Source organism: Eubalaena glacialis, chromosome 17 (assembly GCF_028564815.1).
Source record: "Eubalaena glacialis isolate mEubGla1 chromosome 17, mEubGla1.1.hap2.+ XY, whole genome shotgun sequence".
NCBI classification, from domain to species: domain Eukaryota; kingdom Metazoa; phylum Chordata; class Mammalia; order Artiodactyla; family Balaenidae; genus Eubalaena; species Eubalaena glacialis.
The window spans coordinates 88,546,243-88,570,006 of NC_083732.1; the positions used below are offsets into that span (position 1 = coordinate 88,546,243).

At 51.1% G+C, this 23,764-nt stretch overlaps 1 protein-coding gene across 9 annotated transcripts; it reads left to right on the plus strand.

Moving 5' to 3' along the window:
- The first annotated feature begins 1,630 nt into the window (after nucleotides 1-1,630).
- ZNF623 (zinc finger protein 623) lies at nucleotides 1,631-22,951 on the plus strand. Of its 9 annotated transcripts, none has more exons than XR_009697677.1 (7): nucleotides 1,631-1,733; nucleotides 8,974-10,280; nucleotides 19,569-19,651; nucleotides 20,287-20,387; nucleotides 20,764-20,919; nucleotides 21,306-21,655; nucleotides 22,058-22,951. XR_009697677.1 is itself a non-coding variant. In XM_061171885.1 (7 exons), the coding sequence occupies exons 2-7, from the start codon at nucleotides 9,057-9,059 to the stop codon at nucleotides 22,703-22,705; spliced, it is 1,716 nt and encodes a 571-aa protein (XP_061027868.1). In that variant the 5' UTR covers nucleotides 1,631-1,733; nucleotides 8,974-9,056; the 3' UTR covers nucleotides 22,706-22,951. The 9 variants fall into 9 exon arrangements, 4 of the variants coding, with proteins under 4 accessions (XP_061027868.1, XP_061027869.1, XP_061027870.1 ...); XR_009697678.1 differs by having other exon boundaries at nucleotides 22,674-22,951; XM_061171885.1 differs by having other exon boundaries at nucleotides 21,306-21,425; nucleotides 22,674-22,951.
- Nucleotides 22,952-23,764: the final 813 nt, after the last annotated feature.

The following is a 23,764-nucleotide window of genomic DNA, read 5'->3' on the forward strand; positions in this document are numbered from 1 at the left end:
TAGAAGAACCTAAAAAATTAAGCAAAACAACGTAAGGTTCTCAAATAAAGAGCAAATCTTGGTCTTGAGTAGAAAATGAAATTTCTCTTGACTTTGCGCCACCCACAGGTATTTGAGAGGGACTGTTGCTTATTAATAATGTTGAGGAAAGTTTAACAACAAAAAAATCCAAGTTTGGCTTTTTTTTTTTTTTTTTAACAATTGATGAGCCGACATTGATATGTTATTAGTAACTGAAGTCTCCATTGAATTGCTTTTGTACTTTTGTCAAAAGTCCACTGGGTATATTTGTGTGGGATCTGTGCCTGGTTCTTTATTCTGATCCATAGCCCTAGGTGTCTATCCCCCCACCAATGCCACACTGTCCTGATTACAGCAGCAGTATTGTAGGTCTTAATATCAGGTGGTGGTCCTCCCATTTTATTCTTCTTTTTCAAGAATTTTTAAGCTATTCTAGGGCCTGTCCTGTCCATATACATTTTAGAATAAGCTTATCTGTGTCTACTAAAATTCTTTCTGGAATTTCGATAGGAATTGCATTAAACCTTTAGATTAATTCGGGGAAAATTAACATTTTTACTATGTTGAGTCTTGCAATCCATGAACATGATAATGTGTCTCCATTTATTTAGTTCTTCTTTGATCTCTTTCATCAGCATCTTTTAATTTGCAGCATACAGATCTTGTCCATGTTTTGTTAAGAGACATCCCTCTCTCCTCTCAGGCCTCCTCCTCCACGAAGCTTTCCCTGCTGTGCAGAGGGGTGTGTGTGTGTGCTCTGGTGGCGGTCAGGAGCACTTCCTCAGGGCCCAGGGCGCCTCTTTGGCACTGCTTATTGTAATGACCCCCTTGCTTGCTCCTTGCATCTCACCCCCTGACAGAGCTGGTGCTTGTGAATACTGCCCTTCCCCAGGTCCAGCTGGATTATGTTTTGCTCGGCTTTGGGTTTAGAAATTGGATGCATGCTCTTCCACCCGGACGTGGCGGGGGCGGGAATCAGCGGGATTTCCCGCGACTGTCCCCAGCGGCCATTCCTGCTCCCGCAGGACCAAACGCACAGCCAGGGCAGGAGCGTGGCCCTCGAGGCGGTCGGCCTGGCCACTCCTTAGCTGTGTGACCTCGAGGAAGTGATCTGGCTTCTCCAGCTTCAGTCCCTGGTCTGTAGAAGGAAGATGTTGGAGGACATTCCTCGTGGGCTTGGAGCGAGCCTCTGCGGGAAGGCTCGGGAAGCGCTGCCCGCCGCGGGAAGGAGGCGGAAGCCCTCGGTGGCCCGCGCCACACCAGGCCTCGCCTCTCTGAGGAGCGGCCCTCGGCCCGTGCCCGAAGGCGGAGGGGGGGCGCACGCCCTGGGGCCCGGGGCCGCTGGGCGCCGGGAGCTCCGCCTGGTTCTCAACGCCAGCATTTACAGCTCCCGGGAGACACAACCCCTGGCAGCCATTCACACTTGGCGGGCAGGCGGCGCTCAAGGCTGCGGGGCCGGGGGAGCTGCCGTCCCGCTCTGTCCCCTGCCCGGCTCCTTGTCGCCCGCGGCCGGCCGGAGGTCCGCACCACCGAGAGGCCGGCTGCTCTCTGAGCGCCTAGAGCGGCACCGGAAGCTCCCCGGGCGGGGCCTCGGGCCGATTTCCGGCCGCGGCGTGCGGGCGGTCGTGCGGGCTTTGTCAGCAGGCCGGCGGGGCGGGCGGCCAGCGGTCCGCGTGCGGGGCGCGCGCTGTCCTCTCGCCGCTGGGCGCCGGGTGAGTGGCGCGTTCCGGGCCGCGGGCGGGGGCGGCAGGGTCCTCCGGTCGGGCGGACGGGCGGGCTGAGCGCGGTCGGCCCCGCACGGGGGTCCCGGAGCCTGGGCCACGGTGAGCCCGGCTCCTGGCAGCCGTCACGGCCGCCCCCGCTGGGCTGCAGTCCTGCCCGGGGCCCGCAGCTTCTCTCCCTAAGGAACGTCGTGTGGGTAAATACCCGGTTCCACTCTCTTGGTTCCTTTCCCTGGCTCCAGGGGTCACACACCCAAGCTGTAGAGCCTCCAGCTTCAGCGTCTGTGTCGCAGTTCTCAAGCCCACCAGCCCTTCCGAGGTGGCCTGGCGGGGGGTGGGGGGCACAGGTGCGGCTAGTACTACTGTTTTGCTCTAAGCCTGCCTCCTCTCCCAGGAGCCCAAGGGAGCTCTCCAAATGATGCTGGGAAAGTGGCCGGGGCCTCGAGCCTCTTTGTGCTGGAGGAGATGCTGAGCCGGCACCGCTGCCCTGGCGGGGGTAGAGGTGATGAACAGGATCCCCTCCAGCCCTGGTCCCGAAGGAGAACTCCCAGGTGGGGAGGGGTGATGGGCTGCGCTGTCCCAGCTCTTCCCTGAAGGCTCCATTCTAGAGTCGTATCTGAACCCGGTGGCCGTCTCTGCTGATGTCCTGGACGTCTTACCCCCTCATGCAGTGGCTGCATGGTGGTCATGGGATCTTCAGGGCCTGAGTAGCGTGCCTGTGGGTTCCCAGGAATGTTAGCTGGAGGCCAGTTTGAACTCAGGCAGTTTGTCTGTAGAGCTCATCACGCTGCAGCCTTCTGCAGCGCATCCTTTCCCCGAGCTCCAGTCCCAATGAATGACAGAAATGTCTTTTGCCCACCTAGGGTCTGAGAGATGCCAATCTAACCGAGTCTTCAGGCGATACCTTGCTCCTGTCCACAGAGGTGGGACTTTTTGTAGATGTAACATTGTAACGGTATCTTAATAATGGTGATAACTGCAGCATCTCTCTTATGGAGAATAGAGAGAGAAATGAGGGGGGCGGACTCTATATTTTCACAAGCCTAACTTGGGGGCTCCAGCCCTTCCTGGAGTGATGGTGATGGATTCCTGACTCTCCCGGAAAGGTCTTGGGGACGATGGGGCTTGCAAGGCTGAGCTGAGAAGTCCCAGACCGCATTCACAAGCCGGTGATGGAAGGGGTGCTCAGGGAAGCAGCCGACCCAGAACAGGGCGAGGCCTTGAACCAGTTCAGGGAGCTGTCAGGCGTGTCCAGTGCTGCCTCGGGTTGTGGGAGATGACTGTTGAAAGGACACTGAACTTGTCAGGAAAGGAGAAGACCGTTGGCATCGTTGGGCAGAGCCCTGGGAGCAAAAACCAAATGGCCGTGCGGTGGGGTGGGAGGAGGAGATAGCAGCTAGCAGCTGGCTCAGCCTTAAGCGAGTCACCTCCCCAAACCGCATGGATGGGTGTGAGGAAAGAAGAAAAGCACACGCCAGGCACTCCGCCCCCAACACGGCTGCAGTGGCAGAAGCTCAGGTTGATGACGGTGGCTGCCGCGAGGCAGCGCAGAGGTGCATCTTCTCCTGGAGCTCTAGTCCGTGTCTTCCTCGTGTGTCTTTTTACTCTCCTTTTCCCATTATTCCCAAGGGTGAAGCTTTGCAAGCCTTCCTGCTTCCTTTCTTTAGGCTGTAAGCAGCAGACAGCGACCTTGGCCAACTTGTGAGCCCAAGGCTGTAACACCCTTTCACCAGTGCAGACAGCTTCTAGTGCCTGCAGCGGGCACTGCCCCCCTCACCATCTCTGAGCCCCTCTGGGCTGCTCACAGGCTGCACTCCCAGGCTAAGCTTCCACTTCATTCCCAGCACTGAGGCTTGCCCCATCTCTCAGCATCAACTGTGTATTTAGACAGTTTCATGTTATATTTTGTCCAGCAAATTCTATATGTTATAACAGAAGAGTGGGCCACGTTAGCCGCAGATATTATGGAACCAGAAGTCTGGCGTATTTTTACTTCCTTTGTTCGTTCCATTCAGGTTTCTTTAAATGAAAGAGTATCAATTTAATTTTGCTTGAATTCACAGAAGAAAAAGGAGCTAAGCAGAAACTGAAAGATTGCTGAATTTAAGATAAATGTTTATTCAAAGCAAGGTATATTTAATTTTTAAAACTTCCTCTAAAGTTAAAAAAAAGTTATGAAAATCATGAAAAGGCATACATTTTTAAAGCTATATTCTTGTAAATATATGCAAGTCTGTTTTCAGGTGGTATAACAGTCATTTTAAACAAAAAAATCAGAAAATATCACCTCCAAAACAAAAAACCAAGTCTTCCCCCCCTTTTTTTGAATTAAGAAAAATAACAAGATTTAAAATATAAGCTTACTTTTGTAATACTAATCCCAGCTGATCTAAGCAAAATATCCTGTAAAAGTGACATCATAGTCGGGAAGGGAAAAAATCTTCGACAGCGGGAAATGGGCAGTGGAGGTAGACAGGCCTGGCTCTGAACCTGAGCTCTGCCACTTAGCAGCCCTGGGTAATTGACTTTCTCAGTCTCTGTGAAATAGAGTAAATAATAGAGGTAATAGCTGCCTCACAAGGTTTGGAGGTGTCCCTGAGACCATGCAGGCCAGTTCAGCACCGCCTGGTTGGGGTTTGAGGGGCCCTCGTCAGTAGCACCCCTCCTGCCCTCCCAAGTCTGCACCAGTGCGGCCCATGACGAGCGAAAGGTCACCTCACTATTGGTCAAAGCCTAGGTTGGAGTGACATTGGACTTCTCAGGCGAGTGCTGGTTAGACACTGTCCTGCCTGCTGGACACCCTGTCGAAGAGGTTGGGTGCTGCATGCCTAGTTATTCTCTCAAACCTTTCATTTGGCGAACTCCTTCCACCCGTCTGGGGAAGAGAAGTGGGCGGAATACGTCAGGGAGCATCCTTCCTCGTGGCACGGGAGGCACAGGGCTGGTTGCCCCCCCAGCGCCTGACGTGCAGTCGCGCCTCTGGGCGCCTGTGACGGTGCTGTTGCTCAGAACACCAGGTGCATCTGTGGATGAACTTGAAGAATGCCAGAAAGTGTTGCCGATGGATGGGTATGGTGTGATCCCATGTTTATATCTGAAAATCGTGTGTACCTAAGTAAATGTATCATTGTTTTTGTTTAATCAGAGGTCTGGATGAATGGGTATAAACTGAACAGCTAACTGGTTTTCTGTTGGATTGCTGGGGGTTATCATAGTCTATATTTTATGTTTACCACTTGAAATATTTTTACAATGTGTATCTTATGTTTTTAATCGCTAAGAATTAAGATATAAAAGTAAAGTAAAACAGGATATGAGACTGAGGAGTGTGGTCCTGATTTCATAATACATTGGTGCAGAAAAGCACTAGAGGAAAAATGTCCATATGTAATCCGAGTGGTGGGGTTAAGGGTAATTTTATTGTTATTTTTTAAGTTTTTCTTAAATAGCATAATCTACCTTTATACCTTGAAAAAATAACTAGTTAAAAGTAATTTTTATAAGCAGAAAAGATTTTAAACCAAGTTAGTGGGCCTTTAACTCAGAAGAACATTCTCAGCGAACGTCACCAGGCAGTGGTCGCAAATGCTGTGTCACAGGCACCCCAAGAGGGCTGCTGCTTCAGGAAGCTGTGTTGCAAATCTCACACGGAGAGAAATGCCTCGCATAGACTGGTGCTCAGCTTCTCATCCTTCTTGTCAGCTCTTGGTGTGTGGGCTCAGTTTCTTTATCATCTCAGGGAGCGTTGCATCTGAATAGTCAGGTTGTCTAATAGCAGTATTTAAGCATGGGTTCATTTTGCTGTAACAGATACAAAAATAGTGTTTCCAACAGGAAACTTGGTTTCTCGTGTTACATCTCACAGGCAGGTGGGCGGCTCTGCCCCTCCAGCGCCCTGGAGCCTGCCGTGCTGTCTCGTGCACGTCACCACAGGTGGGCGAGAGGGTGGGAGGCGGGTGGCACGCGCACATCCCTTCCGTTCCTGTCTCACAGCTGGAATCAGTCACAGGGTCACACCTCACTTCAGGGGACTTCAGGAAATGAAGTCATTTGCTGCTGTGTGTCCACTAAAATTTCTGGAGGGGTTTCTATCACTCAGAGGAAGCAGGGACGCCGGGCAGTGTGTCTCTGCCACAGTTTACCCCATGGGCCACCCTGGGTCCCACACCAGGTCATGCTCAGTTACTGCTTCCCGCCCAGAGCCAGGATCTCTGTGTGTGGCCTTCTCCCGGCACCAGGGCCTCTTCACGTGGCCACAGTCTAAACTCAGACAAGTCCCGGCCTCCCCAAATGCTGTCTCCTCACCCACCACATAGATGCCTCCACTCAGGAAGGGGAAGAACCCCAAACCCACAGCAGTCGCTGGTCCACAGCGGCTGCGGTTCCCAGTGGAGTCTGCAAGGGCGGCCTGAACTGGTGGCCACTGAAGCGAAGGAGTCCCAGGACCCAGCGGAAATGAGGACCTCTGTCGACCAGAAGACAAGCACAGGACCGGTTATGGCAGCTCTGTCCCCAAGCCCGAGCTGCCATCCCCTCGGTGTTGGTGGATAGGAGAGAGGAAGGCGCGTGGCGGTGTGTTCACGCGGTGGAGGCCGCACACCGTGAGGCCTGTGCCACACAAGTGGCCTCCCCAGCGTGACGCTCAGTGTCAGCAGACACGTGGTGGGGTCATGACCGTGCTCGGGAGTTAATTAGATAGTGTGGAACGTTCTACAACCTTAGGGGTGTTCTAAAAAGCACTGAATTGTGCACTTTAAAATGGTGAATTTTATGGTGTGTGAATTCTATCTCCATAAAAAGTGGGTACATGTTGAATAAAAAGCAGACACAAAACATACCTGTATGATTCCATTTAATTGAAATTGAAAACATGCAGAATTCACCTATAATAGTAGAGATGGTTCCCCTTGGAGGGGGAGCCTCTGGGCTATGGAAGTGGTGGTGGTTAGGCCGGTGTTCGCCAGGAGTTCATTGAGATGTGTGCACTTGATGCGAGCTGTCCCTCGCCAAGAAAAAAGAACAGCCTGTTGGGAAGAAGCCCTGCGGCCGTAGAGCTCGCGTTACCTGGTTACACCGGCTTTCCTGCCCCCGGGCTGCTCCCCTCCGCCTGGCTCTGTCCTCAGGGGCACATCCTTGTCCTTGGCAGCCACGTTGGAAATGGGTTTTGGAGGGCATTGCTTTGTGGGGCTGCATAGCAACTGGTCTGCTTCCCACTGGTGCAGATTTGGGGTGAGAGGCGATCATGCAGGGTCGTCTTGGACGGAGCTCCTGGGAAGTGGGCGCAGCTGGGGGGCGCGCTCGGGGATGCACCTGTGAGGAAGGAGGGGATTGAGCAGTGGGTTTGAAACAGGCCCAGGCACATCCCAGTGGAGCTTTGGGGCTGGGTGGCCCTTGGGAGTTGCCCCAGGTGGAGACTGGGGTGCTCTGGGCTCCGTCGTGGGCTGGGCCCCAGCTGGGGTGTGGCAGGCAGGGTCCTGAGATGACCCCGATTGTGCACCCCTCCCGGCTGCCAGGGAGGGCTCTGGCGGTCAGTTGACATAAGGTAGGGCTAGTCGGGGAGCCCTCAGAAAGCAGGGTTTCTGCAGCTGGTCACGGAAGAGAATCAGAGAGGGCGTCTGAGCTGCTCCTGCCTGGAAGGTGCGGGTGCTCCCGAGGGGCCACCAGCCGGTGATCGGGGACAGTTCCACAAGCGCAGGGGACCACATTCTGCCAACAACCTGAGCGTGTGGAAATACGTTTTCCCAGAGCTTCCAGAGGAGACCTCAGCCTGGCTGACACCTTGTGCGACCCTTCTCAGGGGCCCCAGTCGTACCAGGCTGGGCTTCCGACCTACGGCCCTGTGAGATGGGAGCCGGGTCCCTTTTCTGCTGGAAGTCTGAGGTGAACTGTTACATAGCGATGGATGGCTCGCAACGGAGAGGGCGTGACTGCAACGGAGCTCCGGGTGCGAGAATTCCAGAGCTGGAGAAGGGAGCTGGGCACAGCGTCCCAGAGACCGTGGGAGGTTAAATAAGCACAGGCTTTTCCGAAGCAAACACACCTGTGGAGCGAGGCCCACGTGCAGGTCACCAGAACCCCGAGGCCTCCCTTCACCCCCTGCCAACCATGATCTTCTCCCTAGAGACCATCATTGACTCGAGTCTCCCACCATGGTTGGTTTTGTCTGTTTCTGAACTTTGTATAAGTAGGATCATACGATATGAACTCTGGCTCAGCGTTACATCTGTGAGGTTCACCTGTGCTTTTGTGTGGGGCAGGTCTTTTCATTGCTATGCATTCCTCCCTTGTTGGAGGACTCCTCAGTTTACCCTTTCTTCTGTTGATGGATATTTTGGTGATTATGAACAGGGCTGTGGTGAACATTCCAACCCCAGACTTCTGCAGGGCGGGGCCGGGGGTGCACAGGAGGACGTCTTTACCTTGGATTCGATCAAGGACATTTAACCCCGTAAAGAGGGAGGGTGTGGTGTGGGCGCAAACACAGGTAGGTTGGTAAATGTGGGAGAAAGTGGGCATTCTCGTCTCATTGCTTCTATTTTCTCACTGAAGGAAGACACAAGGTCCTCGTCCCTGAGAGGAAGGACGGGGTGTTGGACATTTGAGAGGAGAGGAGAAACCAGGAGGTGACCTTACAGGGGAGTTAGCCAAGTGTAGAAACTGGTGGCAGCTCTCAGGGTCCGTGAGGCAAGTGGTTATAAATGTAGAGAGAACTGAGTCGGCAGCGGTGCAGACACCGATCAGGAAGCAAGCTGCATTTTACTCGAGTTGGGGTTTTCCCACACAAGTATGACAGAGGAGGGGAAGGGCAGGGGAGTTAGGGTTAATATGCAAGAGAATGAGTGTGACATATACCCCAAATGAGTATAATCCCATCGACCATCTAAGCTGGGGAAGGAGGGGCAGCGCAGAGGTGGTAAGAGCAATCCATCTGTGTTTCTTTGGAATATGTCTTGATTTTTGAGTGGAGTCCAAGCCACATCCCGCCCATCTGCCATCGGCCAGTCTGTCCCCTGGAGTTGGTGTTAGCGGTGGAGCCCGAAGGGGCCTTCGCCAGCCGAGAGGCCGGCGGGGTGAGCCGAGCACGGTGCTGGGCCGGGAGGGAGGGCAGAGGGAACATTTTCCTCTCTCCCACTCCTTGGATATGCGTTTTGCTGCCCGCCCGTCCGCCCGCTCCAGCAGATTCCCGTCTGTGAAGGAAGGGGAAAGATAACCGTACTCTCTTTGATTACAGACTGGTGACTAGAAGGTGACTCCGGAGCCTGAATTTCTGAGCATGGAAATCTGCAGAAGACAGTGTCCGAGGCCCTCACAGTGATGGAGCTCGCCGCCCCTGAGCCTGGCGGGGGCCCTGAACCCAGATTAGGGGGGCTGTTGGGAAACCTGGACGGGCAGAGCCTGCGGAGCTGCCCCTCCCAGGAGGGAGGTTTCAAGCAGGTGACAGTTACCCACTGGAAGATCCAAACAGGAGAGGCAGCGCAGGTGGGCAGGAAGTCAGGAGGAAGCCCCGTCCTGAGCTCAAACCTCCTGCTTCAGAGAGAGCTGATCGAAGGGGAGGCTCACCAGCGCGAGGCTTGCGGAAGCTTCCCATTTAATTCGGACCTGGTCAGACATCAGGTTTCTCAGGCTGGGGAGAAATCTCACAGACGTGACGAGTGTGGGAAGGGCTTCGGCCAGAGCTCCCACCTCGGGGAGCATCCGCGCGCTCACGGCGGAGACAGACTCTACGTGTGTAACGCGTGTGGGAAAGACTTCGTTCTCTACGCGGATCTTGTGGCGCATCAGAAAGCGCACGCGGGAGAAAGGCCCTTCAAGTGCGCTCAGTGTGGGAAGGCGTTCTGTCACAGCTCAGACCTGATCCGCCACCAGCGCGTCCACACCCGGGAGCGACCTTTCGAGTGCAAGGAATGCGGGAAAGGCTTCAGTCAGAGCTCGCTGCTCATCCGGCACCAGAGGATCCACACAGGGGAGAGGCCCTACGAGTGTAACGAGTGCGGCAAGGCCTTCATCCGGAGCTCCAGCCTCATCCGACATTACCAGGTCCACACGGAGGTGAGGCAGTACGAGTGTGAGGAGTGCAGGAAGGCCTTCCGCCACCGCTCGGACCTCATCGAGCACCAGAGGATCCACACCGGGGAGAGGCCCTACGAGTGCAACGAGTGCGGGAAGGCCTTCATCCGGAGCTCGAAGCTCATCCAGCACCAGAGGATCCACACTGGAGAGAGGCCTTACGTGTGCAACGAGTGCGGGAAGCGTTTCAGCCAGACGTCGAACTTCACTCAGCATCAGAGGATCCACACTGGAGAGAAGCTCTATGAATGTAACGAGTGCGGGAAAGCGTTTTTTCTGAGTTCATACCTTATTCGACACCAGAAGATCCACACTGGAGAGAGGGTGTATGAGTGTAAGGAATGTGGGAAAGCTTTTCTCCAGAAAGCCCATCTCACTGAGCATCAGAAGATCCACACTGGGGACAGGCCCTTTGCGTGTAAGGACTGTGGGAAAGCCTTCATTCAGAGCTCCAAGCTCCTCCTACACCAGGTTATTCACACTGGAGAGAAGCCCTATGTATGTAGTTACTGTGGGAAAGGCTTTATTCAGAGGTCAAACTTCCTTCAGCACCAGAAAATTCATGCTGAAGACAAACTCTATGAATGTAGTCAGTATGGGACAGAGTTCACCTCAACTCCAAACTTTAAAGGTAGTCAAGAGGTTCACCAAGAGGGACTTCCCTTGAGTCAGACCCCCATACATTTGGGTGAGAAGTATGTAGGTCAGGGGGAACACACAGACTTGTAACTATTCTCCAACTCACTGAGTGATACTCGAAGCGAGTGGTGTGAGCCCTAAGTCATGCGGCTTTGGACGTGTCAGCATTTCCCAGAGTCACCGGCAGGGCTGCCTCTGGAGTGGGCTGCCACCTCCCACTTGGCTGCCCAGCCGGCCCGCCGTCTTCCTCCTCCGCTGGGAGCACGTGCCAGCGGGAGAGCCACGTGACTGGACAGCTGACTTGGAGCTGGACCAGCTTGGGGGGAGGAGCTCGGCCTCGGGAGAAGGTTCTTCTGCTTCATTGCACAATTACAATTCACCCCAGAGTTAAATCCCTTCTAAAGTAGAATTATGTATCTAATCGTATCACTTTAAAAGAGTATTCCTTAGCATATTTTGATCTATCAGAAAGGCAAGTTGGAGAAACATCCTTTCTTATCTAAAACCACAAGTTGGTTCCCTGTCGTCCTTAGGATAAGTTCCAATCTCCCCATCCTGCATCCGAAGGCCTTTTGCTTCCTGGGGCCTCTTCTCCCACCGGTTAACTCCCTGCCGCACCGTTGGCACTGCGGCAGCACTAACTGCTGGACGTCCCCACTTACCCAGGCCGCTCCTGCCTCCTTGCCTCTGTCCTGGTTGGAATGCCCCCTCTCCTCACCCGGCTGACTCTCGGCTCAGCCCGCTACCCCTCTGCTTCCGTTCCTCGGTGGTCCTTCACCTCTGTTACTGCGCTTACTCTGATATGTCAAAGTCGTGTTTCAGATCCTCTCTCTTTCCTTGTTACAGTGTTAATTCCTAGAGCACAGTGAGCGTATCTGACTGATTTATGTGTCCCTGGCGTCTAGAGCAAGGCAGTAAAAAGCACACCCCAGTCCTTGAGTACTTGGTTTGTCCTCTCTATACTGCTGTTTAAAATATGTTTTTGGATGCTCTTTTTGTTGTTGCTGTTTTGTCTAATCTGCTGGTCTGTCAGAAATACCTCCTCTCGGCCCTGCTGGCGTCTTCGGCTCGTACTGCGTTCAGCACTTGCAGGCAGTAGCCAGAGTAAGATGGCGCCCCTTGTGTTTTTGCCTTCACAGCTTGTCCATGACTGTCCACTTGCTCTGGGGGAGGCTTGTCCTCAGTCAATCGTCTGTGTATCTTTCTAATTCATTCAAAGGGCACACAGTCCTGGTACGCTACATGACTTTTCCTGTCTCAGCCATTCCATGATTGAGCCCAACTTCTTCCCCTTTCCCTGCTCTCTGGCTCACTTTGTCATTGATTTGAAAATGTAATTATCTAAAAGGACCAGTGCTAAATACTGGGAAACCGAGATGAATGAGACACCATCTGTCCTGAAGTCGTCCAGAGTCTGATGGGGGAGGCAGGAAGGTCACGGTACGCTGAGTTAAGTGTTGAAAGAGAAGTGTGTTCCCAGTTGTGCAGGAGCATAGGTAAGGAGGTGATTAATTTGGCATGGGGCATCTGGGACGGCTTCACAGAGGAGGTGACAGCAAACTGGTCTACAGAGATAAGTAGACATTTGTCAGCTAGAGCAGAGGATGATCTGGGAGGGAATCCGGAGAAACGGGAGGACTGGCGGATCCCTCTCTGGGTAGGGCTGTTCAAAAGCAGGCCAGTTTCATTACACAGCAGAACTGTTAGTTGTTCCCTCTGAATTTCTTTTATCTGAACATTAACAAAACAACCAGTTTTGAAATGCTGTGATAATGGATTGCCCATGAGGGCATATCTTGAGTTCTTAAACTCCAGCAACCCTAGAAGCCTTGAGGGGGTAAATAATTAAAAAAGAGCATACAGTACTCCATCTTTTGGAAAACTCACCATTACTGGAGATGTTTCAAATGGTATAGAAGCAGATATTACCAGACCATTTTAACCAACTTTGTTTAGTTGAGGTCCAGTTGCCATACAGTAAAACACCTATTTTAAGTGTATAGAATTTTGACAAATCCATACGCCTGTGTAACCATCATCATGATCAAGAATAACATTTCTGTCACCCAAAAATGTTCCCTTTTGTCCTTTCCCAGTTAATCCCACCTCAGGCCCAAGTAACAACTTTCTGTTAGTGTGGATTCGTTTTGCCTGTTCCAGGACTTCATATAAATGGATTCATATGGCATGTAATCCTGTGTAATCCAAACTTCTTTCACTTTGGCATGTTTTAAAGACTCAGCTGAGTAGTTCTGTGTTTCCATAGCTCTTTTTCTTTGTGAGTAGTGTTCCATTGTATGGGTAAGCATCATTTATTCATTCATCTGTTGATGGAAATTTGGGTTTCCAGCTTTGGCTGTTATGAATAAAACTGCTATGAGCATTTCCGTAAAAGTATTTATTTGGACGTGCCTCTTCATTTCACTTGGGTAAATGCCTAGGAATTTAATTGCTGGATTATAAGATACGTGAATTTTAACTTTACGAGAAATTGCCAAAAAGTTCTTCATCGTGATTGTAGACTTTTACACTCCTGCACTGGCAGGGTTCCATTGGTCCACATCCTTACCAACATGTGGTATTGTCACGGTCCCAAACCCTAATCCACTCCAGTGGCATATAGCAATGTCTCTTTATGCTTCTAATATATATTTGCCTGCTGAATGATGATGCTGAGCATCTGTATCATTTTTTGTGATGTGTCTGTTCACATCTTTTGCCCATTTTAAAATTGGGTGGTTTGTCTTATTTACTTATGAGAGTCTTTTTTATATTCTAGGTCAAAGTCTCTTCCCAAACATGTATTTATTTATTTATTTATGGTCGCACCACACGGCTGTGGGATCTTAGTTCCCCGACCAGGGATTGAACCCAGGCCCTCGGCAGTGAAAGCGCTGAGTCCTAACCACTGGACCGCCAGGGAATTCCCCCAAACATATACTTATTATGAATACTTCCTTTTAGCCTTGGGCTTACCTTTTTTTTTTTTTTTTTTTTTTTGACTTACGAGACTTTAAAATGATTTGGAGTGGTTTACAGCATATAAAGTGGTATTTAGTCTTTAGTGGAGAAAGTTGCTAGTCACCTGTAAGAAAAACAAGCATTGTGGGCATTCCTAAGACAAATGGAATAAAATCTCATCACTTTTGGCTATAACCAGGCTTCTCACCAATAACTGTATTAATTTTTCCAGTATTCAGACATACCCTAAAAGATAAAAGAGAATGTCTGCTTCTAAATCACATCCAATGTGAACTTGCATAAATGCAAAGCATAAATAGAGTTCTTATAACTCCACAGGCACCTGAAAGTTTTAACTACCCTTTGTGCTCACTTCATATTACATAAAGAATAATGGAAATATGGGGAATACTTCAAATATAAATATTTTACAAATCCTTACTATGTGGTTGTCTTATTCTTGTAATACTCCACTCTGGTGGCCTTTGTTTTTGCTTGTAAAATTAAGTTTAAGTAGCACATTAACCTTTCCCCTCAAATATGCCTTTTGATGTTCATTATTACACCAAAAAGAAAAAAGAAATTAACAACCAAAAAACAGATGAAGATGCTGCAAGGGAAGAGATAAATGAGATACAATTCCTTAGGTGTAAAAATATGTTGTTTCAAATTCAGAATAATAACTTTGTTATTTCATATGTATCTGGAAATGGGACAGATACATGTCCTGATCCTGTCAAACGAGGTAGAGTTCCAGCCAGCATTTGGTACAACTTTCCAAGATAGGGTTAAAGTGACATTCCTGTTTCCCTTGAGACCATTTCCATTGTCAAAGAAAAAATATTTTTTTCATATCTTTCAAAAACGTGACGTCTTCTACGTTTTTCAGCGTGATGCACGAGACTTGCTCCAGTCTTTGAAGGCGGCAGTGATGAAGCAGCCGAAGGCCGACAGCAAGTTCCTGGCTTACCTTTTAATTTTCTTAATGATGTCTTTTGAAGATCAGATTAAAATTTTTTTTGATTAATTTACCAAAAATTTTTATATTTTACGCTTTTTGATTTCTGTCTTGGTTTTTTAAAAGCCTTTTCCAATTGTCATTGCCAGTGTGTAGAAATACATTTGATTTTTGTTAATTGACCTTGTATCCAGCAACCTAGATGGATTCACTTATTGGTTCCAGTAGCTTTTTTCTAGATTCTTCAGCATTTTCTATGTAGATAATCAAAGAATTTTACTCTGCCTTTCTAGTTTGTATAGACTTTGCTCCTTTTTCTTGCTTTATTGCTGGGCATCTTATACAATTTTCATTAGAAGTGAGAGGATGTCTTGTCTTGTTTTGATATCATGGTAGCATTGCTCTCAAAGAGTTGTGAATTAGTCTCCCCACATCTATTTTCTGAAGTTGTTTGTATAACGACATTATTTCTTCCTTAGACCTTTGATACATTTCACCAGTGAAACCCTGGGGAGTTCTTTGTGGGAAAATTACAAATTCAATTTCTGTAATAGATATAGCACTACTCAGATTTTTCTATTTCTTCTTGTGCCAATTTGGTAACTTGTATCTTTCAAGGAATTACTTATTTCATCTAATATAACTGAGGCGTTGGCATAAGGTTGTTGAAACATTTCATTGCTTTTGTACATTGTATTTTACATTCTATCTTAATGAGTTATATTTAAAATGGTGTCTCCTCTTTTCTTCCTGGTATTGGTGATTTGTGTCTTCCTTCTGCTTTTCTGATCAGTCTAGCTACAGATTTACCAAGGTTATTAGTCCTTTCAAAGAAGCAGCTTTCGTTTTCCTTGATTTTCTCTATTGTTTGTTTCTTATTTCACTGAAATAGAACCATTTTATTCCTTTCCTTCTACTTTGAGCTAGATTCCCTTCCCTTTTCTGGTTTATTAAAGTGGAAGCTTAGGTTATTAGTTTTAGACCTTACTTCTTTTCTGATGTAAACATTTAAAGCCAGTAATCTTCCTCTAAACACTGCTTTAGCTGCATTCCACAGACTGACGTACTGTGTTTTTATTATTATTCCTGCGGCCCGGGAGTGTGGGCGGGGTCGGGCCGGTCGGCCCCAGGGCCCTCCGCCACCGAGACGAACTCCTAGAGGGGCGGAAGCGCAGCTTCCGGCGGCAGGAGAAGCACTTCCGTTGGGGAGCTTTCTTCTCGCTCTCCCGCCGCGGCCGTTCCCGATCCCGTGCTCGCGGAGGTCCGGTTAGGCTTACCTGCAGGGGTCCACCTGCCGGTCAGCGTGCGCGCGCCCGCCCGCCTCAGGCCCCTCCCGGCGCGTCCTCCGCCTCGGGCCCGTTTCCTCTTCCGGCTGCGCCCTCCCCGGGCGGCCCCGTCCGTGGTCGTGGGCGCCATCCACGTCTGCGAGTCCAGCCTGGACCGCTCCGGTGGGAGCCCGACACTGTGCCCAGCTGCCGGCTTAGTATCAAAAACACCCCGCTCGGGGCTCCTCCGCAGGTGGGAGCCGCGTCCTCCTGCCCCAGACCATCACGCAAAGTGTCTGGCGTTCTAGCTCCGTGGTGGCCTTGAGTCATTCCCGTCTCTCCGTTCCCACCCTCCACGTGTACGTCCCGGCCCCCTTCATCTCTCCCCTCGACCACGTCAGTGGTCGGTGGTCGTCTCCCTGTCTCCCCGACCTGGTGTTGTCCTGCCGCCTTCTGATTGGCTCACCGCAGTGGGGGGGGGGGGGTCTTTCAGAAGTGTACGGGATCACAGAGGTGAGGTATTAGACCGTCCCTGCCTTTCATGTATAGCCATGGCCCAGGATGCCTTGGGTACTGCAGCCCTTGCCCGCTTCTCTGGCCGTATTGAAACGGTATACAAGCCCCTGCGTCCTTGTCTTTTGAAGTAAAAGGCTGGCTCAAGAGTTAATGATTGGGAAATGTGAAGATGTAGAAACAAAGAATAGCTGTTGGGCTGGGGCACTGGTAACAATTTAGACTATAAATCTGCCACATAGCAGAATCACCGAACTCCCAGTTCCCTGAAAGATAGCGATAAAGGCCTGACACGCATTCCTAAGTTGTATTTACAGGAAGCCAACCCACCAGATGAAAACTGGTGATTGCAAGAACATAGACCCTAGACTGCTTGAAACCAGAAGGTTGATGATGCTTGAAACTTCACCTGGATGCCAACCAATCCAAGAATTATGCACGAGCTGATCACACACCCTGCAGCCCCCCTCTCTCACACTGCTTTTAAGACCCCTTCCCTGAAAGCCGTCAGAGATTTCAGGTCTTTTGAGCATGAGCTGCCTGTTCTCATTGCTTGGTGCCTGCAATAAATGCTGTACTTTCCTTCCCCGCAACCCAGTGTCAGTAGATTGGCTTTACTGCGCACAGGCGAACAGACCCAAGTCTGGTTCGGTAGCAATAACCCATACAGTTCTCCCCCTTACTCTCTGCTTTCCAGCTGGCCAGCTCCAGCCCATTTATAGTCCATAGTGGATGCCCAGTGCAGGGAGCTCTTCTTATTTATCGCTGTGATCATTATTAGTGGGTGGAGGAGCTCAGGCTCTCATGCTAAGCACTGCCCTTGACACCTGTGCCCAGTGCACCTGTTCATGTGTTTATAGGCCATGTATATCTTTTAATGGAAGAGTCCATATATTCTTCCCATTTTGAGCTTCATTTTTCTTTTTCTTATTGGTTTGTGAGAGTTCTAGTTCTGGATATGAGTCTCTTGTCAGATATATATATTGGGAATATTTTTTCCCAGTCCGTGGCTTGCCTTTTTATTTCTTAACTGTCTTTTGATAAGCAGAAACTTTTAATTTTGATAAAGTCCAATTTATGAATTTAAAAATTTTAAGGTGAGTGCTTTTGGGGTCCCACCAATGAAATCTCTGCTTACCCCAAGATTATGAAAATATTCTTCAATTTTTTTCTTCTAGAAGCTCTATAGTTTCAGCGTTCACATTTAGGCCCAAGATCGACCTTGAATTAGTTTTGGGTATGGTGTTAGGTAGGGCGTGTTAAGGTTAATTTTTCCCCTTATTGTTCTGGCACCATTAATTGAAAAAAAATAACAACTTTTACATTTTGAATTACATTGATGCGCTTGTCATAAAACACTTAACTGTATGTGTGGGTCTGTTTCTGCAATCTCTGCTGTTCCATTGATCTATATATCTATGCTTGTGCCAGTACTACACTGCCTTACTGTAGTTAGTCTTAGAATCAAGGAGTGTAAGTCTTCCAACTTTGTTCTTCAAGGTGGGTTATTTGAGGTCATTTGCTTTTCCATATAAATTTTATTATCACCCTGTCTGTTTCTACAAACAAACAAACAAAACCCCAAAACAACTGCTGTGATTTTGCTTGGAGTGGTGTTGAATTTCTAGATCAGTTTAGGGAGAATTGACAACTTAATACCCATAAACAGGGGATATTGCTCAATTTATTTCCAACTTAGTTTGCTCAGCATTGTTTTTTAATTCTGAGAGTAGAAGACTTGTACATCCTTTGTTAAATATATTCCTAGGTCGGATGTGTGGTTTTTCCCCACACCACCAAGCAGCTAACTGAATTATGACCGTCTCTACCTGGAGATAATATCAGATCCCACAGGTTAAGGGCTCAGTCCCACAAGACTGCCCCTCTCCCCACACTTCAGACACCAATCTCAAGTCCAGGTTGCCACCAGTGATTCTGACTGACTGGATGTAGATCTGCAGGTTCCCACAGCCTCTGCCTTGGGTTTGATTGGTTTGCTAGAGCAGTTCACAGAACTCAGAGAAACATTTTACTTACTGGATCACTGGTTCATGATAAAAGGATAAGGCTCAGGAACAGCAGGGGGAAGTTGCATAGGAAAAGTATGGGGAAAGGGCCCGGAGCTTCCAAGGTCTCTCTAAACACTGCACTCTTCTCAAATCTCCACGTGTTCACCAACCTGGAAGCTCTCTGAATCTTTCCAGCCCTGGAGTCCCTCACTCCCGGGAATGGAGAGCAAACCAACCTTGTGTTCTGGGCATAAACTTGGTCATGACACAGAGCTCTTTCAGTAAATTGCTGTACTGGGCTTCCTAATGTTTTGTTAAGCATTTCTGTGTCTGCTTATGAGAGATACTAGCCTGTAAGCTTCTTGTCTTATGATGTCTTTATCAGGTTTTTGTGTCGAGGCTTTGCTGGCTTCATGACACAGGCTGGAAAAGGTTTGCTGTTCGTCATTCTCCTACAGGCTTCTGAGATTGGTATAGGCTTCCTTAAGGATTTGGTAGAGTTGACCAGTGAATCAGCTGGGTCTGGTGTTTTCTCTGTGACAGGGTTTTTTCCTGTTTTTTGTAAGTTTCATAACGTTGTGTTTATAAGGGAATTTGTCAATTTCATCTCAGTTGCAGAACTTGTTGGCATAGAGTTGGTCATAGTGGAAGTAATGCTACTTTTCACATTTGTAGGATCTATAATGTGACCTTGTTCTTTCATCCCTGATGTGGGGAACTAGGCATCTTTGTCCAGCTGGCCCCTTTCTCTGGGTGTCTTGGGAACTGTCCTCTTCTACATCTCGGGGCTCCGCACTTCACCCAGGAAAGACACAGGCACTCACTGTGGCCGGAGACTTTGGGATCCTGAGGAGGGTGGTTGTGAACAAACCTGGGGGCAGAAGTAGGATCTAAGCAGACCATGTCTGCACAGTTTAGGGGAGCTTGCGGCTTATTCCCAAAACTTGGTGAAGAATAATGAAGCTCTGGTGGAAGAATTTGATTCAGGGGAAAGTGCCCAAGAACGTTCATGTGTGCACTGCTGCAGGCATGGGCCATCCTGGTCCTGTCTCCTGGGGAAGCACCTAGGGTGGGGTTTAGCCCCCACCGGCCAGTCACTTGTCTGCGGCTAAGCTGCTGGTTTTCAGCCGTAAATGATGGTCTCGCCACCATTTGGTGACAGCCTGTGGCTTGCTCTCTGGAATGTCAGGGTCCATGTGTCTGGGGGTGGGGGACCCAGGGCACCCAGTGGTTTCCTTACAGTGATACTGGCCCCCACCTGACCCCCAAATTCCCCTTCCATTATGGAGCGTGCATGGGCTTGTGTCACTGGTTTTTCCTGAATCCCCCTTGGTCCACTGAGAAGGTTCAGGGCTCTTGGGGTCAGGTGGGGGCTTCTGAGCTGCAGCTCTCACTCACTTTCTTTGTCTCACAGATCAGCCCTCAGCACCTGCCTTTCCCCGGAGGGACCCACACGTCTCCCCAGAGGCCTCTGCTGTTCCCGCGGATGTGTCCCAGGTGAGCACCACCTCCCTGTGCCCTGCAGGCTGACCAGGGCCCCAGCCCCCAGCTCACCCATGGGACTGGTCCACTATGGTGGCTTCAGAGGTCTGTGACTGCCTGCCTGCCTGCCAGGTCTGTCTTATGGAGTGGGGGGAAATGTGATTCATTTACATTAAGACCGTAGTGGATGTTATAGAAAACATGAAAATACACTTGCTTCTCTAGGTGCTTAGTCTGCTAAAGCTGCCATAACTCAGCACACGTGCATTTATTGGTTGATTTCTCACAGTCTGGAGGCTGGAAGTCCCAGATCAGGGTGCTGGCATGGTTGGTTCTGGTGAGGGCCCACTTCCTGGCTTGTAGAAGGAGAGAGAGAGGAAGAGGGTGCAAGAGCGCTCTGGTGTCTCTTCTTACGAGGACACTAATCCTATCGGATCAGGGCCCCACCCTATGACCTATTTTAACCTTAAATACTTCCCTAGAGGCCCCACCTTCAAATGCAGCCATACTGGGAGTTAGGGCTTCTGCAGATGAATCTGAGGGACACAGACATTCAGTCCATGACAGGAGCCTTCCCTTGAGCCTCAGCTTCAGGCCTTTTGAGATTTTTCCTCCTTTGAGACCCCCCGGCCCCCCGCCTTTTCTTCCAGACACGTGCGTTTCAGCTTCTCTCCATTTCCCACTGTCCTGCAGCCTCAGGAGCGGCCAGGTCTGACGTCCTGCTCCTGGCAGGGAGCTGTTCGTGTTGCAGGTGGCCATACACTTCTCAAGGGAAGGGTGGCGGTGATGCTGGCCGTTTCAGGAGCTCGGCTGAATTCGGCCTGCAGAGCCCGTCCAGCCCCTCGACGGCGCCAGGGCCTCGAGTTCAGGCTAAGGGGGTGTGGGAGCTGGAGCTCTTGTCCTGTGGCTGTGGAGGGGCCGTCCTGCACCAAGTCTGGAGGCAGCCCACTCTTCCTTCCTCAGACCCGTCCACTGTTAGACCTGGCCCCGCCAGCAAGGAGGGTGGGGAGAGCCTGTCATGGTTTGGCCCTGGCTCCCTCCTCCCTGTCTGTCTTCTCTGCTTTGGGGTGGCTTCCTGGACGTTGCCCCAAGGGCTGGCCGGCACCCTCACTTTGTCTTCTGTACAGAAAACCGCACCTTTTCTCTCCTTGGAGGATTTTGTGGCCCCATACCTGGCTGCGTCTCTCGCCTGGAACAGTGGGGTGAGCCGCGGGTTGCGGGGCGGGAGAGACCCGCGTTTCAGGAAGTGCGGAGGGGCCCCCAGGGCCTCCCTCAGCTCCCAGGTGAGCTCAGCACCCAGCACCCACCAATGGCGTTCTCCTCTCCCATTGGGACTGTGGGCAGGAGCTGCTGTGTGATCGGACCCTGGAAACCCGGGCTGGCGCCCCGCCCCTGCACGGGGCGCTGCTCTGCTGAGTGCCGAGCCGGCGGGCGCCGTGGGTGTGCGCGGCGGGGGGCCTGAGAGGGTGTGGGTGCTCCAACCTCGCGGCCGCCCCAGCAGGCGCACGCCCGGGATGAGGTCACAGGGCCTGACCCCTGCTCTGAGGGGCTTCGTGTGTGGCCGTGGGCAGGTGCCTTATTCCTCGTGCTCGTCCCAGGGATGTGAGGGCGCCTCCTTGCCTTACGTGAGGTGGTGACTATGGTGGTGGTCTTCTGTTTTTCATTTCAGATTCCCTCAGAAGTGAGATCACGCAGACGTGTGGAAATGAGACCAGCTGGGCAGACACTGGGTTGTGTGGAGCCCCAAGACAGAGAGGGTCTCGGGTGCCAGGTTGGAGGGAAGCCGAGGGTGAGTGGTTCTGAAGGACGTGGGTCCCTGTCCCCGGCACCCTCCCCCAACCCAGGAGCCGGGCCTGGTTAGGGGAACAGAGAGCACAGTCTCTATCCTGACTGGTGTCTTTGTTCCTGTGTAAACACAAGTATGTAAGGTACTAGCCGGCTGTTTAGGTCAACGCCCAGTGTTACAGCCCTCCCTCCTGTGGATAACACCAGCGTTGACCTAACCGTGACCTCATCTGGGTGAGCACTTGCGTTCATTTTCAGCTTTCCACCATTTATAGTTTTAGCTCATCTGTGTGCTTCTTTCTCACTGCTGGGCCACTTTCTTGGAGTGAATCCCTAATTAGATGGGAGTGAGCTGATAAGACATGTTGTGTGGCTTTTCTCCTGTCTCGCCGCCAGCCTGTATAAGTGCCTGTTTCCTCCACCGGGCAAGGGAGGCCCTTTACCCGGGGAGACACTGTAATCGCTTCTGGCAGCCCTCGAGCCAGGGGTGGGGTGGGGAGTGGCGGGAGCTGGCTTCCGAGGGGCTTTGCTCTGGGCCGGGAGCCGGGTGCAGGGCGTGTGGGGCGCAGGGGCCGCCGGCATCTACGACACGTGTGGGACAGTCCTGAGCTGTCACAGCTGCTCGCTGCTCCCCAGACGGTCACACGGGAACCAAGGCCTTCGAGCGTTTCCCATGCGGCCGGACCTTCAGGCGGGTCCCGGACCTTCTGCGACACCAGAGGAACTACAGAAGCGAGCAGCCCTTCGGCTGCGAGGTGTGCGGACAGGCCTTCAGCCTGAGAGGCCGCCTGGGCCCGCGTCGCCAGGTCTGCTCAGAGCGCAAGCCTCACCCGCGTGGCGACGGCGGGAAGGCCTCCCGCCCACGTGCACCGTGTGCGGCAAGGCTCTGCGGGCCCGAGGGCCTCAGCACCCACCGGAGCCGCTGCGGGAAGGGCGTCCGCCACCTGGGCTTCCTGACGAGGCATCAGGGGACCCCCAGGAGAGGGGAAGTGGAGGCGTGCGTGGGGTTCCTCTGGCCATGTTCACATCAGGGAGACTTGGGGGGAGAGGCGACCTCTTTGTTCCAGACTCCAGGCGTCTTTGCTTGCCCAGCCCCGAAGTATAAACCTGCGGAGTGGGCTTCTCTAGGGCACCGGCTCGCACTTGGAGACTTGGTCACTGGGCAGAACACCAGTCCCCCTTGCTCGTGGGAACGCTATTTCAGGTTATCCAAAGGCTTGGTGAAGGATTTTAATTTTTGTCTGAATTCCAGAGAGGAAAACGTGGGGGGCCGTGAGGAGCTAGCAGAGCCCCAGAGGCATCGCACTGAGGGACCACCTGACCCCGATTTGAGCAAACCAGTTGTAAAAAGGCTTTTTTGAGACAATCATGGAAATTTGAACATGGACTGGGTATTAGGTGGTATTAAGGAGTTTGCTGTGATAATGACAGGGCGGTTCTGTTTTTAAAAGTCCTTAAGAAGGATGCATTCTGACAAATTTATGGGTGAAATGGCATCATGTATGGGATTTGCTTTAAAATTCGAATAAAAAGAAGAAAGACAAAACAGTATCGGCAAAGTGAGTTGTTGAAGCTAAGCGATGAGTATGTTTGGAACTTTCCCACATTGTTTTTATTTTACAGGATATTTATATTCTAAGTTCATCAATACATACTGAAGATGGGTGAAAACAGCCATTAAGTTATCAAGGTACGAAGCTGTGTCAGTCTGCTCGGGCTGTCATAGCAACACACCACAGACCAGGAGGCTGAAACGGTGGAAGTTTATTTCTCACAGTTCTGGAGGCCGGAAGTCGGAGATCACGTGGCCGGTTCTGACAAGGACCCACCTCCCGGCTTGCAGATGGCGCCTTCGCACTGTGTGCTCACGTGGGGAAGGGAGAGAGTGCGCTGGTGTCTCTTCCTTTTATAAGGGCTCTAATCCCATGACACGGCCCCACCCGACCACCTCATCTCACCTCATCACCTCCCAGAGGCCCCACCTCCAAACAGCACCACACTGGGGTTAGGGTTTCAACACAGGATTCGGGAGGGGGGATACAATTCAGTTTATAGCAGAAGCTTCTCTGGGTCAGTCCTGCCCACAGAGCAGCTGGGGAAGGGCCTTGCTCCTTCAGGGTGGCCCCATCGTGGCCAGTGAGGCCTTAAGGGCGCGGGGCCCACGGCCCTCTGGAATAAATAGAAATGTGCCCTTTGGAACATCCAAGTGGCTTTTCTTATTTATAAAATCCAAACTTTTGTGCCCGTGCTTATATTTTTCTTCCAGCTCAGAGCTGTGAGCAGGGAAGTGCCTGGTTTGTTTCCACCCCACGTGTGGAGTTGTGGAGGCCTTCAGATGGCCTC

Coding starts and splice junctions, on each gene's coding strand:
- ZNF623 (XM_061171885.1), top strand. CDS start 9,057: ATGGAGCTCGCCGCCCCTGAGCCTGGCGGGGGCCCTGAACCCAGATTA. Junction 20,920..21,305: donor GGGCCTCCCTCAGCTCCCAG/GTGAGCTCAGCA, acceptor TTTTCATTTCAG/ATTCCCTCAGAAGTGAGATC. Junction 21,426..22,673: donor AGGTTGGAGGGAAGCCGAGG/GTGAGTGGTTCT, acceptor TCTGAATTCCAG/AGAGGAAAACGTGGGGGGCC.